The following is an 18,395-nucleotide window of genomic DNA, read 5'->3' as shown; positions in this document are numbered from 1 at the left end:
TTTTTGAAAAATAAAAAAAATAAAAAAATTAGGAGTATTTTGAGAATTTCGGAACAATTTAGGGGGTGATTACTTGTTATGGGTAATTCTAGAAGGCAGTTTCTTTGTAGCATATAATGTGGAGTAATTCTATAAGTTTTTCTTATGTCCCTCTTGAGTCATTCTAAGAATGATGTGGCTATTAAAATCATCATTTGATCAAAATTCAATAATGATCAATGACAAGCCCAATGATGATTTTAATAGTCACATCATTATTGAAAAAACACAAGAGGAACTTATAGCATTACTCTATAATGTGCGACTCCCAAGGCCAAGGTTAACTATCAGCAACAAAAGAATTGAGAAGGGCATTTTTGTCTTTTAACTAGTCTTAAGGGAGTATTAACAATTTTTGGTAGTTTAGGGAAAACAATGTCCTATTAAAAGCTTGAGAAAAACATTGTTTATTGAGTGGTAATTTGAGGAGAGTAGGTATATATATGTAGAATTTCCCCCAAAAGAAAATTGCAAACTTGGGTACATGCACAAAGCATAGAAAGCAATGAGCCCATTAATTAAATTATTGCACCAAATAATCACTGATACGAAAAGCCATCTCAAAAGGCAAGTACATATCAGATCTTAATATCATTGCCAAGGAATAAAATCCCTCATTGTGTCACGTCCTATGCCACTGCATGATGGCTTTTTGGTGAAGATGCGTAGACAGACAGCTTCAAGGGATCGAGAAGTTGGTCTGATGATATAGAAATGCCTGGTTGTAGGGAATTGGAATAAATGGGCCTCCTTTAAAAGTAGCTGTTTTGACTTGGCTTTCTATCAAAACTGCAACAAAAAAGACATATTACAAAGCATTATAACATTAAATATATATGTTCAAAACTTCAAGTTTGGCTTCATCGCAACCAATTGACTAATGTTATTCAGACCAAGTAAACAATGGGAGCAGATAAACCAACTCTTATAGAATATATGTTCTTCTACCATTGGCATTATACAATTCATTTTGGCCTTCCACGTGCTTTTATTGATACAATATTGTAATCCTTGGACTATCATCAAGGATTTTTCCCAGGTCAATCATTCAGAGGATTCAAAGCACATAATAGGTAAAGTATCCTTTTCAGTAACAAATACAATAGAAAGAATCCATTTTTCATATATAATCCCCAACTTGATGACCCATCGGATAGCGAAAGAAAAAAAAATGCAGAAGCTTCAACGTCTTTTGAACGAAAAAAAGAAGAAGAAAGAACTCAAACTTTGATAAGGCTGAAATTGATTCTAGATTGAACTTGTCCTCCACATTACAGACTAACTTAAATAATACAATAGTATAGATTTTAGGAGAACAATTACACTGTTTCAGAGTTGTTAAAAGATTGTGTTTTCTTTTACGTTTTGGTCGCTTTAGGAGTGTCTCCGCCGCACCTCATTTGGATGAAAGGTGCGGCCGAGCTCCTTGCCAAGTTCTCTCTAGGGATCCCCGGTTGCACTTTGTTCGGACGAGATGCGCGACCGAGCTCCTTAGTAAGTTCTCCAGGGTTCCCAGCCGCAATCCCGTTCGGATGTGGGATGCATCCGGGTATCTTGGGTCAGGATCCTGAGAGGCTCATTTGCACCTTGTCTGAACGGGAGTGCAAACGAGTGGTTTGGTCTTTCAACTCGAAGGGTCTGGTCACTTTCTTTTAGGACGGGTGTGACCGAGCCACCCTTTTACAATTTTTCTTTTTTTCCTCCCTCTTCCATAGGGGAAATTCTCTAGATTCCCCACCTCCACCTTCTGTTTTTCTTTTCAGTCTGTGAGGAGTCCCTCTCTGACAATAATTCAATTCTAGAAGCAACTTTGATTACTTCTGACCCTGCTATTCTTTTCTTTTGTTGATTGGAAAAATCAGAGACTATTATAAAACACTACCTTTGATAGTTTTGTAAATACTCTCAACCATTCTAAAGACAAAACACTACATGGATGCAAATTCAAAACTCTGTATACAAGCTTACAGCTCTTCAGACCTCACAAGCACAGGGAGATCATCTTTTAGAATACAATTTTTAGGCAATTTCCCATTTGATTATGAAGGAACTTTTTCTAACCAAAATCATATTGATGGAATATGGAATATACTTCGTTTAATGAATATTGTGCGCTAAAAAAGGAAAAAAGTATACACACTGCTAGAAGCAGAAGAAAGGGAAAAAATTACTATCTTCCCAAAATCATTGTAACAGTCATATCGTTTGAGGATACGATGTCAGGGCCATCTGTATAGGATTCTGTCTCTACAAAGCTGTCCCTCATCGAAGTAAAAGTAGGTTGTCTAGGCAATGGAAGACTTGCACTTTCACTCTCTAGCATTAACACAACATTTGACATAGTTGGTCTCTGAGCTGCAGAATCTTGGACACACAGCATCCCCACTTGAATGCATCTCAATGCTTCATCTCGAGAACACGCATCCCGAATAGAAGGATCAATGAGCTCGGTTGCTTTTTCTTGATTCCAAAGATGCCATACCTAATACCATTCCAAGAGACTATGTCACTACAACATCTAATCAATGATTAGAGGCTTAGTTTTTAATCCCACAGTAAACTGGAAGAACAGTAAATGTACTTACATATCCGATAAGGCTCAAGTGTTCAGATAAGCGAAAGCTAGTGTTCTTTTGGCCACTTACAATCTCGAGGAGTAACACCCCAAAACTATAGACATCTGATTTCACTGAGAATAAGCCTTCCATAGCATATTCAGGAGACATGTAGCCGCTACATTTGAGCAAGGATTGTGAAATCCAGATTAATAAGATGTAGACAAGAGATGAAAGGCAGACATATAGTGTACATGCATAGACATGGCATACTTACTAGGTGCCAACAACTCTGTTTGTATTGGCTTCATGTTGGTTTCCTCCAAATATCCTGGCCATGCCAAAGTCTGAAATCTTCGGGTTCATGTCTTCATCCAACAAAATGTTGCTCGCCTTTAGATCCCGATGAATTATTCGCAACCTCGAATCTCGATGGAGATAAAGGAGTCCTCTTGCAATCCCTTCAATAATAGTGACACGTTTCCTCCAATCTAGCAGTGACCGCTTGGTTTGGTCTGCATAAGTTCAATAGAAAACGGAAACAATTATAGAAAGAAACTTCTTGCTAGCACACTAGCAAACTGTAGATTGGGAAAAGGGAACATACTAAAAAGAAAGCCATCCAAGCTTTTGTTTGGCAGGTATTCATATAGCAGCATCTTTTCTTCCCCTTGAATGCAGCAGCCTAATAGTCTGACAAGATTTCTATGTTGTAGTTTGGCAATCAGTATAATCTCATTCTTAAATTCTTCCAAACCTTGAGTAGATCTTCTTGAAAGTCTCTTTACAGCTATTTCTTGTCCCCCTGGAAGCTTCCCCTGGTAATGGAAAAAAGTAGTAAAATCTTTAGGACATTTTCAACTTCCCTTCTTTGAACTTTAGAAGACAAGCTTAGGAAAAATATTCACCTTATAGACACGACCGAATCCGCCCTCCCCAAGCTTGTTTTCTTCAGAAAAGTTGTTTGTAGCAATGACCACACAACTGAAATTGAATAATGGTAATTCTGGTCTATTTCCTTGATCTCCTTCAATGGCAAGATCAACAATTGATCCTGAAAGATCTGCAGAAAACTCTCCACTTCTGCTCACTTCTAAAATTGGTATGTCATGGCTGTTCTTGCAACACGCAACTGAGGTGGGCAAAAAAAGAAAGAAGTGAGAAGTTAAAATCATGAATAATTACATTTTTCTTAAGCTTCCTTGAAAATTATTACTTTCATCAGCCTAACGGAAAAATTAAGGCATTACCTTTCAGTTTTGTTTTGAACCTCCATAGTAGGAATATGAATACACCTAGGAGGACAACTCCCGCTACAGCAATTATTATTATCACAGGGGTGGATAATTTGCTCTTGCCACCTATATATACGAAGAGACAAGAATGTCACGATATGCAAGATTGCATATATTGTCTGCTATTCTAGCATCTTCTACACAACCAAAGGGAATAAAAGAATTTCCATTACAGATTTGACCAAATGGAGATGTAATTTAGCAAATTATTTTTGCAATTATTTCAGTGACATCTTAGAAAAATTCCCATATTTAACGGTTCTGCTCTTTGAATAATTATGATAAACTTCCAAGTCAAGAACAATAACAATGACAATAGGATTGGAACTTACCTCCTAAGTCAGCATATGCAAGACGGATATGTATTGTATTCCCACCTGTTGGAAAATGCTGAACATCAATCAAGTCCCCATTCCATATCATGCACCCAATCCCATCAACATCTGCATATGCAGTACAAGAACAATTCTGCAGACACTTATCCTCACAACTCTCATTGAAACCCACCTGTGTCAAATCTGTAAAATCTGGCAACTTCATGCACTTCATATCAAAGAACCCGTCTTCTCCATCATTTCCCACTGTCATATTCCTCTGACACTGCAATTGAGTCCTCCTCACACACCCACCAGACCAATTCCCCATATTCCATTGATTTGGGTACCTTGGATCAAATCCTTTCATACAACTACATTTAGGTGAATCCGACACAGTACAAACCCCAAAATCACCACACTTGTTATAGAGCTCGCATTCGTTAGCCGGCTGAGATTGCAATTCACCCCACTTCCCCTTATCTTCTTCCCAAATGAACTGCTCTTCATATCCATCCCAACTTATCCGAAACCTCAACTTATCCTCACTGTTGTGTGGGGTATAAGTAAAATAACTGCTTCCATTCATCGGATCAGAAAGTCCAAAACCATACATATAGTTTGCTGTCATATTTGGAACGCCTGAGAAAATTCTTCCATCCCATTGCCCGCTTCTCCACCGCCTATTCTCTCCCTCCCATATCACTATCTGTGGTGAGCCACGAGGATCAACCCCCATGGAGTAGCTTCCTGTTGAAGAATCATTAGCAGATTTCCAAGAAGTGAAAGCTCGGTTCTCACCCATTTGAGCATTCACTTTCACTCTCATCCCAGGCAAATATGTGTCTGTAGGATCATTGAAGCTCTGCCAATAGATCATCTGTTTGTCACTGCCAGAGAGGATGAGATTTCCGTCACTACCAAGGCTTGCTGTTGTGTTTTTTGATGGGATTGAAGCATTACTTGACCACACCGAATTGTTATTTCCATCGAAAACCATCAAATTACCGTCATCTCCAATCCTAAAGAAGCCGGATTTATCAGAGATTGGATTTTCTCTGTTTGCAACCCATATGACCGATCGGTCCGTAATGTTGTAATACAATATTCCAACGTATCGTAACGATGAATTTCCAGGGCTAAAGAATCCCAGCTCGAAGTTCTGACCGTCTGATATCACAGTTTGGCCGTCGCTAAAGGATTGGCCTTGTGTGATTGTATTGGCTGCACGGCAAAACAATGAAAGAAAGCAGCAAATGAAAAAGAACGAGAACAGAGGGATGCCCATCTTACAGTAGGTGAGGATTGTCGAGATTCACCTGCTGAAAGAGATTTTCAAGTAGTAATATTAATGGTGTCTGATATCAAAGAGATATCTTCATTAATGGCCGCCAGTATTTGCTATCGTGAATATATTTTGTGATCATCTGAGATGGAGAAGTTGGACTTGAGAAAGTCGCATTTGAAAAATATACATTGACCAGCTCTAGTTGGCGATCTACCGTAGTTTTATGCAGAAAATGCAAATTAGTGGAAGAATATCGGTTAGGTGACAGCCACAAAGTTTTCACATTTTCTATCCTACACGCCATTGACACGTTTCCAAAACACCTTCTTAATAATTAGGAATTTTCTTTTCTGCATTTTTTAAGTAGGTAATGGACATGATGTTAATTTACCCATTGGTAATTTGGCACCCACCAAAAGCCACTGGACCAGGCACCAGGAAAGTTTCATTTTTAAGCTTATATATATAATTGCTTGTCAAGACTAATCTTTTCTGCAATATGGAGCTTTTCAACTTAATTATGATTTACAACAGTGTGATGGTTACTTGTAGATTCCGGGTTGTTCTATTGCACTGCAACATGTTAATTCATGTGAAAGCTTTTTTCGGTCCAACTTGCTTGTCTGAACAGTTGAAAATCCGAACAAACTCTCACACTAGAAAGTCCGATTGAACAGGATCCTGTCCCTATTGCTAGATATCAATTATGTCGGTGAGATATTGAGCTCAAGTTTGGCTGATGGAGCATACTCACAATTTTTCCACAAAAAACATGTTAGGCACGTAATCCCTTCTTAGTAATATAGGAAGTCTGAGATTCATTGCTCACCTCAAAACCAACAAAATTGTAACATCTGTTTGACATTGAGAAAATGAAAAGAAAGACCGCATAAGATTTACAGTTTATAAAGATAATCATAAGTGTTAAAGTCTCACATTACTTAATTACTAAGTAAAACTGTATTTTTATAAGAAATTATAAAAAAACCCAATTTGACTAGTTAAATTGGGGTGATATGATAGATGTGATTATATATTTTCTCTAAGATTTTACAAAAATAGTAACAACTCCATTCAACTAAACTTGTTCTTTTGTTCTATATATATATATATATATATATATATATATATAAGAACAAAGAAAAAACTAATAAATCAGTTGTATGGCAATTTTTATACCAAAAAATGGTTTATCATTCATTGATAAACAAATATTGTGAAGGCATATATATATATTGAAGTGAATATCCACGGCAAGCAATACGACACAACACAACACAACACAGCTGGGCTGCTCTGAGTCTGAACACCGAAGTTAACGGGTTCAGACCCCACCAGCCAACCCCATGTGAGTGTTGAAATAATGATGTTGTTTTTATGAGTTCATTAAAGGAGACGTTGAATTCTCCACGTGAAACAAAACAGGCGTCAACTGATTGCGGAATTAACAAACCTAGAAAAACAGAGGTTAAACTCACCTAGAGGGAATGGACCCAACAAGGGAATCTCAGGGATCCCACTGTCATCTTGTTCCTCTAGAATATTCCTCAACTGGGTTGTTTTCTTCTCTTCAATTTCTTCGAAAGGCCGTGCACCGAAGAAGAAAGCTTAGCTGAACGCGTTAGAGTCCAAGAGAAGAAAGAAAATGGGTTCGGTTGGTTGGGGGATTCACACTACTCTTTCTTGGAAGCTCTTTTCTCCTTTAGGGTGTCAATTTCTTTGATTAATAATAGAAGAATTGTCAAAGTTGGTGTAAATGCATTCTCATCCAGCTCTTCATTTTTTAGGTTTAGCAAGCTAATTAAAATACTAAAATGCTCATTTTTTACTCTTCATTGGGCTCTTTATTTTGAGGAAAATTTTGGGTAAACAGTGCTTTCCACCAAGTAGGGAGTACTGTTTAAATAAAGAGTAACTTTAGAAAGCAAGATGAGAATGATCTAAGCCATTGGGGGTTCTAGTGATGGAAAACGGCAACATAAAACTAAGTTGCTTCCTACTACCTCTTTTACTAGTATTAAAACATGGTGAAGATTAAATTTGATATCAAGTTCAAGGGAGGCACATATGTGGGTTGGCTACTGTTTTCAACTTTATGTGGTGGAATTGAGATGCCAATGGATTGGGAAATACAACAGGATCGGAAGGAAATAATTAAAGACTTAAAGAGTGACTATAGAAATCTCTAAGCAAAATTAGGTGATGAAGATGAAGGAAATTAAACAAATACATTCTACAATCTCCATTGTTTCTTGATTGGCACCATGGAAGTCAACTTTCAAGTGAGAGTATATTTTGGTAGCTCTAACCCTCTGAGTTTTGTAAAGACATATACTATCGCCATCATCATGACAAATGCCGGCGGTTGTCTGCTATTGGTGCAAGAAAAACGAGCAATTTCCCTTGAAACTGCTGCTGCCCGACTAGTAGTATTGCGGCGGGGCAACGATTTTCGCCATGTTCGCCAAATTGCTTCAAAAGCATATCAACTAACATCTTGTCTCATAATACTCAATAATTTTTTTTTTTTTTAAAAAAAAAAAATCACAAAATCACTTAAAGCTTCCAACCATCTTTAACCATCTAAAAATAGTATTGCACTAGTTCTTAATTAAAAAAATGTAATTAAACATCAATGCAAACTAAAAAATATCTGATTAATAATTACATGCACCAAATTCTTCCTTGTCATCATTTCGAATGCTGAAGAATAAATTCATAACTACAGCCGTCAAACAATCAATCTTGCTATTTCTAGACGATCCTTATTGATAAAACCAACTATTTTTGGTAGTTCATCTTTAACTTCTAATTTATTCTCGGGTGCCACCAGCCCGATAACTGCCTTGCTAAACTATTGGATTGACTGCTAGCTTATTCAATTTATATACCAACAATCAATTTTGCTCTTACATCGTCTGTATTTCTTTGGAACTGATCTCCTAAGCCAAAATGAGCCATTAATAACCAAACAAAGGTGATAAGCTCTCCTCCTCTGTTTAGTTGAGCAGCATGAACATTGGGCTTGCAATGGCTTGCAGCATAAGACAACATTTCCACCCACACTTCACTCATTACACTCCATCTTTTCTCCCGCAACTTTAATAGCTCTTTTGCGAGAATACATGCATCAAACAACACAGATTTGCTTTTGTCTCCCTTCACAGCAACAGGTTCCACTTCAGTATTTACTTCAAGGATTCTAGTACATGCCTTTTCATGCTCTTGATCAAATTGCTCTTGTCCATGGTCGTCGAGCTTTCTATTGAAGAAGTGTGTGGCCTCGGCACAGGTATCGCGGAATCTTATTTCGCTAATACGTGCTTCAGCAGACATCATTGTGGGCTGCATAACTAGAAGATATAACATATAATCAGACATTTCTTTACAAAATTGACGATTGTAACTACTACTGTCTTCATGAATCTCCTCCTTCTCCTTCTCCTTCTCCTTCTCCTTCTCCTTTTCCTTCTCCTTCTTGTAGCAGAGTTCTGTAGCAACATGCCATAATATAAGGCTCTGATCAAATTTTACGTCGACAATATAATGCATCAACTTCAACTTGCTACTCTCAGGAAGATCAACATTCTGTAGAACCCATTCTCCTAGAGCTGAATATATCCTCTTCGTAATGTCGGACTCGGGATCTTCTAGAAAATAAGATTTTTTTTTCAGCTCGTTAAAGATGAAATCCCATAGCGGTTTTGTAAATCGTGTCTTGGACACATACGTCCTCTTTTCATACATATTCTTAAAGAAATCCTCAGGGTCCCATCGCTCAAAGAAATTAATCAATTTACGGACAAAATCATTAATCTTTCGACGACGTTCTTTCAAACAATAATGTATCAAGTTGTATTGACGTAGAGATTCAGACCACCTCTGGAGTAGCATTTGCCTAGCCCGTCCATGGCAGCTTGTCTCTTTCTGCCAGTTTATCCTCTTGAGCCTGAGATATTTTCCGAGGAGAAAGCGGAACCATCTCTTTACAGCTTCTATGCAGAAATTTTGCCTCGATGACTCCTGGAGGGAAGCAGCAACCCAATCAGAGAAAACCATCATAAAGAGAGCAATTGTATCCAAGAATATGGCACCAAAGAGCAACGTATATGTAATTCCAACGTCAATCTTGTGAAAATCATTCTTATCTATTGAATAGAAGGTTGAAAGGGCTGCCACAACCGCACACCACGATATACAACGGGCAGAGTATCCCAATATTGAATACAGTACAATAACCTTGGTATAGAGAAGTTCGTAGAAGAAGTTGAGTTCAATCGCTAGCACTTTAAAGGCATCCTCTGAGTCTCTCTTCTGGAAAAATAGCCGGCTCTCTTCGCGCTCCCGGAAACCAAAGATGATATCCACAATGAGACCCTTGAAGATTTCGAAGAAGTGATAAGCATGCTTCACCGCCGCTAGATCATCCAGCCTGCCTTCTTCGACTGGCCGATAACGTGAAGTCTTGGATTCTTTATTAGGTTCTCGTATCACCTCTATTTGAGTTGGGAGTCTGGCCTCTCTCTTCGAACCGTATTCCTCCATGAGCTTTGCATAGTTAGGCCCTGGGTCCGGCGCTGTAAGATTCGATTTCCGGAAGTTTTTCAGGTTTGCCAGATATAAAGCACGTGTTCGCTCACCATACTTGATGGTTCCAGCGAGAAACAGAAGGAAAGTAGGGAGCCATAACTTGTTTCCGGGATGGTATTGGCTGAAGGATTGGCCGAAGAGAACGAACTGGCCTAGGAGCCCAACCAGCTGCCTTAGCCAGAGGGCATTATCCTCCAAAGAAACAGCAGTTATGGTATCTGGACCACCGAGGTGTAACAAAAGAAAGGGAGCCCAAAAGTTCAGAATGCCAGAGCAATAATGAGGTTTTGGATTTTGTTTACCGTTGGAAATAAGTCCCACTGTAAAGTTACTCGTCCAAATGGCCAGTAAGTAGGCTGACCAGATCAACATTAGTACCTTCGCACTTTCTGTTCTCTTTCTGAATGGTGCAACCAGAATTAGAATGGCCTGTAGTAAGAGACTCAATAGAACCAAAAACTGGATGTTCCATTCATCATATTTCTCATTCACTACGGTAAAGATGTGGTTAAACATATCCTTCAATTCCTTTGATTGCTTACTTTTCTTTCTCCTTTCTTTCACCTTGTTCAACATCATAACTTTTAAGTGTTAGTTTTTTATAATAATAGTTGGTACGTAATTAACTAGAGTTGTCTGCATAATATAGCGGCTCAATTATGTAAAGCAAAGTTTGTTAATAACTTTTTCTATTAGAATAATTGTATATCCACCACAAAGACTATATATATATATATATAAATGACAATGGTGAAGACGAACTTTATGGACAAACTATAAACACATACACAAGGGATTGCATAAATACATTGATGGCAGGTGCATGGTACCTCTTATAGTACATAAAAAAGGAAAAACCACATACCTCTTGCGGGTTGGTGGGGAGGAAACAAATGCAAAGAATAGCTAGGGAAGTGAATTTTGAATCTCAAGTTTTAATTGTCGTTCGACATTTAATTTGAAGTTTGAGAAAGTTGTATACATCTCAACTAGCTGAGTCACACTTATATAGGCTCACGAGTGCACCGACAATATTAGCTATATTGGGTCCCAAAGTTGTCTCTATTTCCTACCTTGATAATTGTTCTAGAAGCAAATGGAGCGCTTGGTAATCAAAAAGAAGAAGAAAAAAAAGAAGCATTAGCGTCAAAGGAAATTGTCCTCTAGCTTTACCATGGATCATGGCATTATCCACGAAAGGAATCACGGGATTTCTAAGCTCAACACATTTGAATCACAAGTGATATGGATCAAGATTTGAAGTGTAAAGGCTTAAGGCCGAATTGGAATCTCATATGCTTCTTGTAATTAATCAAGGTGACCTTTATACAATATTGATACTTGGGGAATCTTTTAATGAACATATAATATAGCATGTTATATACCACTCAATCCAAAAGTTTAAGCTTATGGGTTTGGACTCAACCATGCTATATTAACTACTCATGCTTCTTACATTTCTCTTACATATATAGCACTCTATCCTTTTTACACTCACACATGTATACTCAACAAAAGTTAAGGTATAGAACCCGCTTTAGCCATATAATGTAGAAATACTTAAATGGGAAGGAATAAAGAGAAAGTACTCAAGTAAATAGCCCGCTTATGTGAACTTTGTCTTAATTTATCATATTTCTTTAAAGATCTTTACCATTGGTTCTTCCCACAGTCCGATTAATGAGCATAGTTTAGACAAAAGTTTGGGTTAAGTATATTTGTCCTTTTCTAGCTATTATCTGTTTTGTAATGTCTCTCCATTAATATATAGATAAGGAAGAAATAATCAGATCTATAGTACATTTGAATGATCACAATTCATATTGATTAAGATTTGGAAGTTTAAAGGCTTGTGGCGGAATCTGAATCTCACGTTTTTCTTGTCATCAAGGTAATCTTTATACGATATCAAGTTAAATTGTAGGATCATCTTTTAGCCATGTGATGTAGAAGGGTGATACTTGCCTCCAAACTCAAAGGAAGGAATAAAGAAAAGAGTTTCCAAGTACATGGCTCACCCATGTAAACTCTATCTTTGATTGCATATCTTTAAAAAGTACAAGACTGCTAAAAACATCTTTACCATTGCTTCCTCTTCCACAGTTCGATTATTGAGCATATGTAGACATTACAAAAATGCAGACATTGGAAAAGACATTGCAAAAATTAAATGTAGTTTCCCCCAAAAGTTATAACCAAGGCTATAATGTCATTTACCATATTGTGCTAAAAGGAATTGAAGTTGTTTATTATGGTAAGATTTAGGTAAGATCTCCATGTTGGTCTAATATAAAATTCACAATATTACATGCATAAATAATTGATAGTTTGACGGGGAATATGATAAAAATTGTAGGGAAAAAAAAAAAATGTCCTTGTTTTTTTAACTTTCTTAAAAATTACTCCATAAGCTTTTTTATTATATATATATATATAAAATCACTTCCTATGTTTAATTATGTTGATTGTCTTTGATCCACGTATTATTACATGTGTATATATATCTGTAATCTCAGATTATTCAATAATATCAGAGAATCATTTCATTCTCCAAACTACTCTGTTTTCAGTCGTCTTCTTCCTTCCTTGTTTTCTAGTTTCCTAACTGAGAACTTGACAGAGTTCATAAAGAAGTCGTTGAATTCTCCACGTGAGACAAAACAGGCCCCAACTGATTGCAGAATTAACAACCTAGAAAAACAGAGGTTAAAGTCACCTCAGAGGGAGCTACGCTGGACCGCTGTAATGCCCTGTATTTGCCCTGTCTGCTTGGAATGGATCCCGTAAGGGAATCTCATGAACCCCACTGATCATCTTAAATATTGCTCAACTGGATTGTTTGGTTCTCTTCAATGTCTTCGAAAGGCCGTGGAGAAAACAGAGAGCGACACAAGAGAGTTTTGAGAAGGAGTTTGGGAGAGAGACTTGAGAAAGCAAGATAGAGAAAACTAAGGAAGGAGAGAGGGGCTTGTGGAGAAGGAAAAGCTTCAAGAGAACTCAAGGGGTAAGCTTTTTATGATTCTTGAATGATTTGAATTAGAATTGTAAGAAAAAAATTGCCCCAGAGCAATTTATGATAAAACTGTTCCTACTACGTAAATCATATAATTAACAAGTCCAAAATCAAACTAACATACTAGCTATCGGCCTTGAACCATTGTAACAGTAACATTGTTAACAGAGCATTTACTTGGGTTCTGTTGAGAGGAGTCAGCATCTGGGGCAATTTGCCTTTCCGTGAATGCAGGTTGCTTTGGAAGAGGCAGATCAAGAGTCTCACTTTTAAGCATGGAAATAACAGTGGAGACAGTTGGCCTATCTTTAGCAAATTCTTGCACACACAGCAGCCCGACGTGTATGCATCTCAAAATTTCCATTTCAAAGCAGGGTTCACGTATCATCGGGTCTGTTAATGCCACAATGTTGTTTGCATTCCACATTTGCCATGCCTGGAAACATGAAAACAGGATTTAAATTCTTAGCGCGCGTCAATACTAAAACTCATAAGAAACAAGTAATGAAAGTTCTAAAAAAAAAAGGTTAAGTACTTTTTTAGTATTTTGGTTTGCACTTTTTTTATTTTTTCCTCCTAAGTTTTCAAAATAGCCAAATCTGGTACCTCACTTGTAGGAAAATACAAAATTAATACCTCGTTAATTTTCGTCAGTTCCAATTAACAGAATTTCACGTCATCGCCATGTAAAGAAGCTGTAAGGCTAACATCTGTCCCTGGTTCACGTTGGCACATTTAACTGGCCACATCATCTAACCGGATTCCTCCTAAACCCTGGCCACATCATCTACACCCGAATCGAGCTCGGGTTTGAAGAAGGAGGAGGAATCTGGTTAGCTGATGTGGCCAATTACATGTGCTAACGTGGAACCAGGGTCAGATGTCGGTCTTATAGCTCATTTACGTGGCAATGACGTGGAATTCCGTTAATTGTCACTGACGGAAACTAACGAGGTATTGATTTTGTATTTTCCTATAAGTGAGGTACCAGATTTGACTGTTTTGGAAACATAGGGAGAAAAAATTAAAAAAGTGTAAACCAAGGTACTAAAAAAGTACTTAACCAGGAAAAAAAAAAATAAAATGAGGCAATGAGATAGAGGGAGACTTACAAATCCTAGAAGGAACATGGCATGGTCATCATCGTAAAAGCTATTGTTTCTTCTCCCACTAACTATCTCCAGTAACAACACTCCAAAGCTGAAGACATCTGATTTCTCTGAAAAGCGCCCTTGCATTGCATATTCAGGGGACATGTAGCCACTGAATTTTAACAATAAGACATACAAATCTAGTTATCTCAAATATTATGATTTGTATCGTAATGAATTTGGTAAAACATAGGTACTTACTATGTTCCAACAACCCTTGTAGTATTGGCTTGATCTACATTACCCCCAAAAATCCTAGCCATGCCAAAATCTGATATTTTTGGATTTAGCTCTTCATCTAACAAGATGTTACTTGCCTTTAAATCTCTATGAATAATCCTTAATCTGGAATCCCTATGAAGGTACAGCAAACCTCGACCAATTCCTTCCATAATGTTGAAGCGTCTTCTCCAATCTAGTACTTTTGATTTGATTGAATCTAATGAAATTATTCTAAACAAATTAGAAAAATAAACTGCACTCGAATAAAACTTGAAAGGTGAATGAACGTCATGTTTGTAATGTTAACGAACCAGTAGTTGCAACAGTAGAGTCCAACGCAAACTCTGTTTTGGATTTATCCAAAACAGATTTATCCTCTTTAGATTCGATGCTACTCTAGTATTATCTTTTATGTGGTTTTATCTCTCTTTGTATTAAGTTTCTTAGTTGTGTTAATTCTCTTTGTTCAAGTTGTATTAGTTCTCCTAGTTTTAGTTGTATTAGTTCTCCTCCTAGTTGTTTTTCAATTGTAACTCTTTCCCCATAAATACAATGTGAACGAAGCTGAGACTTTATTCCACCAAAAACAAATTTATTTGCTTTCTTTCATAGTATCAGAGCCTACCACATGGTAAATTAGGCCTACACTACTTACCCCGTGATAAGGACCAGGAAAAATACCGGCCTGGACCAGGAAAAATACCAGCCTACACCTGAGGGAGGGTGTTAAGGAATAATCCGACATTGCCTGTGGACAAGATCATGGGTATGTTTATAAATAATGAGCAATCCTTTCTTATAAAACCAGTTTTATGAGATGAGTTAGGCCCTAAAACTTTATTCCGCCAAAAGCAAGTTTATTTGCTTTCTTTCATGTAATAGAAATAAATTTGGTGAAGTCACATAGAAATAGTATGATCTTAGAGACTAAAATACCAAAACCAAGAATATCATTCCCGTTTGTCTCGTGATGTAGATCATTTTAGATTGTAACATTGGAAGATACTAATAAAGCCATAAGCATGAACTAACCAAAGAGAAATGCATCCAAACTTTTGTTTGGCATGTATTCATAGACCAACATCTGTTCTTCCCCATCAACACAGCAGCCAAGGAGTCTAACAAGATTCCGGTGTTGGAGTTTAGAGATCACCACCACTTCATTCATAAATTCTTCTAGCCCTTGTCCAGAGGCTTTTGAAAGTCTTTTTACTGCAATTTCCTGTCCATCCAACAGTTTTCCCTATAAACAAACAACAACCAAGTGACTATATAATCAAATTGTTAGTCAATAACCCTCTACAAGAACAACCATTACCCAACCAAGTGACTATATATTCAAATTGTTAGTCAATAACCCTCTACAAGAACAAGCACTACCTTGTATACGGGACCAAATCCACCCTGCCCTAGCTTATTTGATAGATGGAAGTTGTTTGTTGCACTTGCCAGCTCCTGAAGATTGAATAACGGTAGATCTTGGAGTTTAACTTGGTTCAATCTGTCTCCATGCTTGTCTTCACCAGAAAATTTTGGATATGCTTCCCTTATGTTCAACAGTAACATCTCCTTGGTTTTCTTCTTCCTTGCTGGGTATTTATACAATAGTAGTTAGTAATCTCTATGTAGAAATGTTGTAACTTTTCTTAGTCCACTGAGCTAATAGGAATATGCATATCATCTTTTTTTTTTTGGTGGTAAGTAGTAATGAAAGAGGAGAGAAAGGACGATATTGAGAGGAACTGGAGGCTCCTTCCTGCTATAAAGAGGAATGTGCATATTACCTTTTTGTTTAGCCATCCAACGCCACAATATGTAAGTGCATATGCCAGTAAGTATTACTCCTATGATCACTGTCACTGTGACTGTCACGATTACTTTCACATTTTCCTCTTTATCTGTAAATCAAAGAAAACATCAAACTCATTCATACAAAATAGGCTAGAGAATATGTACTTTTTTTTGGTAAAACAGATTTATCTTTTACAATGACTTCCTTAGCTTGGGAAGTTGGGGAGTGATGGTCGTAGGGTTGAAATACAATTTTATCAATTTTGAAACATAAATTAGCCAAACAACTGCACCATCAGTGGTTGATTTGAAGCATTAGATAAACTTTGACAGAAAACCAAAACAACTCACCAAGTTCTGAATAGGCCACACGAACATAAAGATCAACTCCGCCACTCGAGAATTTCTGTAGGTCAATTAAGCTTCTTGTCCATGGCATACAACCAGTGCCAGCATCAAATGCGTAAGCAATACAAGAACAATTCTCCAAGCATTGGTTTCTACAATTTTCTTCACGAGCAGATGACCAATCTGCCAAGTCTGGCACTTTCATCATCGTCAGTTTCAAAAATCCATCTTTTTTGCCCCTATCACTGCCATTGTTCACCCTCTCACACTGCAAGGGTGTCCTCCTCACACATCCACTAGTCCAATTTCCTCTGTTCCATTCTTCTGTGTTTTTTGGCTCAAACCCCCGTAAACAGCTGCAAATTGGTGAATTATGTGAATTACAGCTTCCAAATGCCCCACACTTGCCATAAACATCGCACTCAGTCTTGAAAGTTGACGCCGTGACCTCCCCATCCTCCCCATTTTTGCTATCTACTCTAAGTAGATTTCCTTGCTCATTCAAGACGTAATGTTTTGGGAAAGACTCGTTCGAAGAGGAAAAAGTTAAATAGAATGCTCCTTCTTTATCGTCTGCAACACTAAATCCATCACGATATACAGAATACATGTTCGGTACTCCGATAAAGACTCTGCCGTTCCATGGACCACTCCGCCAATATGCGTTACTGTCGTTCCAGATGAAAATTTCAGGAATATTTCGAACCTCAATACCGGCAGAGAAGTTTCCAATGGATGGATCAGAAGGACTTTTCCAGGATGTCAGCTGCACTTTCTTACCCGTTCTAACATCCGTACTAATTTTCATATTTTTTATGAATGTATTAGAAGGATGCTGGAAACTCTCCCATATGATTGTCCCTGTAGTGTTTCCTCGCAAAACAAGGTTTCCAGAATCTAAAAGCTGGGCACTCGAATTGCCAACAGAATTTGTTAAATTTGATGACCAAAGAATTTTCTTTTGCCCATCTAACACTACCAGATTGCCATCTTCGGATATGGTAAGAATTCCAGAGGAATTCTTGAGGGGATTGTTTCTGTTAGCAACCCATACGACAGTGGGCACAGAAATTTCAGCATACCATATCCCAACATACCGATCGGTAGAATTTGGAGGGCTGAAAAATCCCAGTTTGAAGTCACCCCCACTGGAGATGATGGTTTCAGGGTCGTTGATGAATTTAGCTGCTGTGATGGTGTCTGTTGCAGACCCAAACTCTAAACGAAAGCAACATAGCAAGACAAGAAGAGCAGACAAGTTGGTATTTCGCACAAGTCCCATAGTTTCAAAGCTGCTCGTTTGTGAGAATGAAGATTTTGAATTCCAGGAGGCAGGATTAAGAAGAAGAAGAAAGAATAGGGATATCTTATAGTCTGACTCAGGCCTTCTAGGAATCTCCTACAAATATCCACTTTCAACTGAAAAAACAAAAAGCTCAAATTATGGCTCATGACTTCCTAACAAATAAACAAAAACCAAGACAACAATAAAATGAAGTAAGAAATAAGATTTATAGAAACAAGAACAGTTTCAAATTATTCAAATTTACTAAAAGGGGCAGATATTTGCAATCTAAGAGAAGAGGCTAAGGTTCAAGTAGATGCAGATGGCAAATGAAGTGAACAGGATGTCAATAGGGCGGATATTAAGCAAAGAAGAGAAAATACAAAAATGAGAAGTTTTTTTTTTTTGAGATTTTAACATCTGCCTCTGTTCCCACTTTCATGCACTTTAAGAAGAGACTTCACCTACTGCAACAATACAAGTTATTCCAGTATCCTGCCACAA

General features: G+C 37.5%; 3 protein-coding genes across 12 annotated transcripts; all 3 read right to left on the bottom strand.

The window, feature by feature from the left end:
* Window positions 1–1,974: 1,974 nt before the first annotated feature.
* On the bottom strand, window positions 1,975–5,786 carry LOC132170279 (G-type lectin S-receptor-like serine/threonine-protein kinase B120). The gene is made up of 7 exons (XM_059581196.2): window positions 4,222–5,786; window positions 3,845–3,955; window positions 3,503–3,726; window positions 3,202–3,412; window positions 2,872–3,109; window positions 2,625–2,772; window positions 1,975–2,521 (listed from the first exon to the last, which is right to left on the bottom strand). The coding sequence occupies exons 1-7, from the start codon at window positions 5,489–5,491 to the stop codon at window positions 2,210–2,212; spliced, it is 2,514 nt and encodes an 837-aa protein (XP_059437179.2). The 5' UTR covers window positions 5,492–5,786; the 3' UTR covers window positions 1,975–2,209.
* A 2,588-nt stretch (window positions 5,787–8,374) lies between these two features.
* Window positions 8,375–10,597, bottom strand: LOC132169978 (uncharacterized). Its single transcript, XM_059580911.2, has one exon. The coding sequence runs from the start codon at window positions 10,595–10,597 to the stop codon at window positions 8,375–8,377; it is 2,223 nt and encodes a 740-aa protein (XP_059436894.2).
* Window positions 10,598–13,182: 2,585 nt separating this feature from the next.
* On the bottom strand, window positions 13,183–17,919 carry LOC148589909 (G-type lectin S-receptor-like serine/threonine-protein kinase At1g11300). 10 transcript variants are annotated; one of them, XM_088511094.1, is made up of 8 exons: window positions 16,610–17,888; window positions 16,461–16,463; window positions 16,211–16,365; window positions 15,848–15,979; window positions 15,500–15,710; window positions 14,447–14,684; window positions 14,207–14,357; window positions 13,183–13,530 (listed from the first exon to the last, which is right to left on the bottom strand). In XM_088511094.1, exons 1-8 carry the CDS (start codon window positions 17,886–17,888, stop codon window positions 13,222–13,224), a joined length of 2,478 nt encoding a protein of 825 aa, XP_088367220.1. In that variant the 3' UTR covers window positions 13,183–13,221. The 10 variants fall into 10 exon arrangements, with proteins under 10 accessions (XP_088367220.1, XP_088367259.1, XP_088367278.1 ...); XM_088511133.1 differs by lacking the exon at window positions 16,461–16,463 and having other exon boundaries at window positions 15,848–16,056; window positions 16,252–16,365; window positions 16,610–17,919; XM_088511152.1 differs by lacking the exon at window positions 16,461–16,463 and having other exon boundaries at window positions 15,848–16,008; window positions 16,252–16,365; window positions 16,610–17,903.
* Window positions 17,920–18,395: the final 476 nt, after the last annotated feature.

Source organism: Corylus avellana, chromosome 1, assembly GCF_965113065.1.
Source record: "Corylus avellana chromosome 1, dhCorAvel1.hap1.2, whole genome shotgun sequence".
NCBI classification, from domain to species: Eukaryota; Viridiplantae; Streptophyta; class Magnoliopsida; order Fagales; family Betulaceae; genus Corylus; species Corylus avellana.
The sequence above is the reverse complement of the archived record's forward strand: the minus strand, read 5'-3'. Positions and strand labels throughout refer to the sequence as shown.

What these genes read in the sequence shown, in the direction of transcription:
- LOC148589909 (XM_088511133.1), bottom strand. Translation starts at nt 17,888, where the DNA reads ATGGGACTTGTGCGAAATACCAACTTGTCTGCTCTTCTTGTCTTGCTA. An exon ending in TGTGGCCTATTCAGAACTTG is followed by an intron (nt 16,366 to 16,609) that starts GTGAGTTGTTTT and finishes TTTGATTTACAG; the next exon opens with ATAAAGAGGAAAATGTGAAA. An exon ending in TTTGGATGCATTTCTCTTTG is followed by an intron (nt 14,685 to 15,499) that starts GTTAGTTCATGC and finishes TAATTTCATTAG; the next exon opens with ATTCAATCAAATCAAAAGTA.
- LOC132169978 (XM_059580911.2), bottom strand. Translation starts at nt 10,597, where the DNA reads ATGTTTAACCACATCTTTACCGTAGTGAATGAGAAATATGATGAATGG.
- LOC132170279 (XM_059581196.2), bottom strand. Translation starts at nt 5,491, where the DNA reads ATGGGCATCCCTCTGTTCTCGTTCTTTTTCATTTGCTGCTTTCTTTCA. An exon ending in TGCATATGCTGACTTAGGAG is followed by an intron (nt 3,956 to 4,221) that starts GTAAGTTCCAAT and finishes TCGTATATATAG; the next exon opens with GTGGCAAGAGCAAATTATCC. An exon ending in ACTTGAGCCTTATCGGATAT is followed by an intron (nt 2,522 to 2,624) that starts GTAAGTACATTT and finishes GAATGGTATTAG; the next exon opens with GTATGGCATCTTTGGAATCA.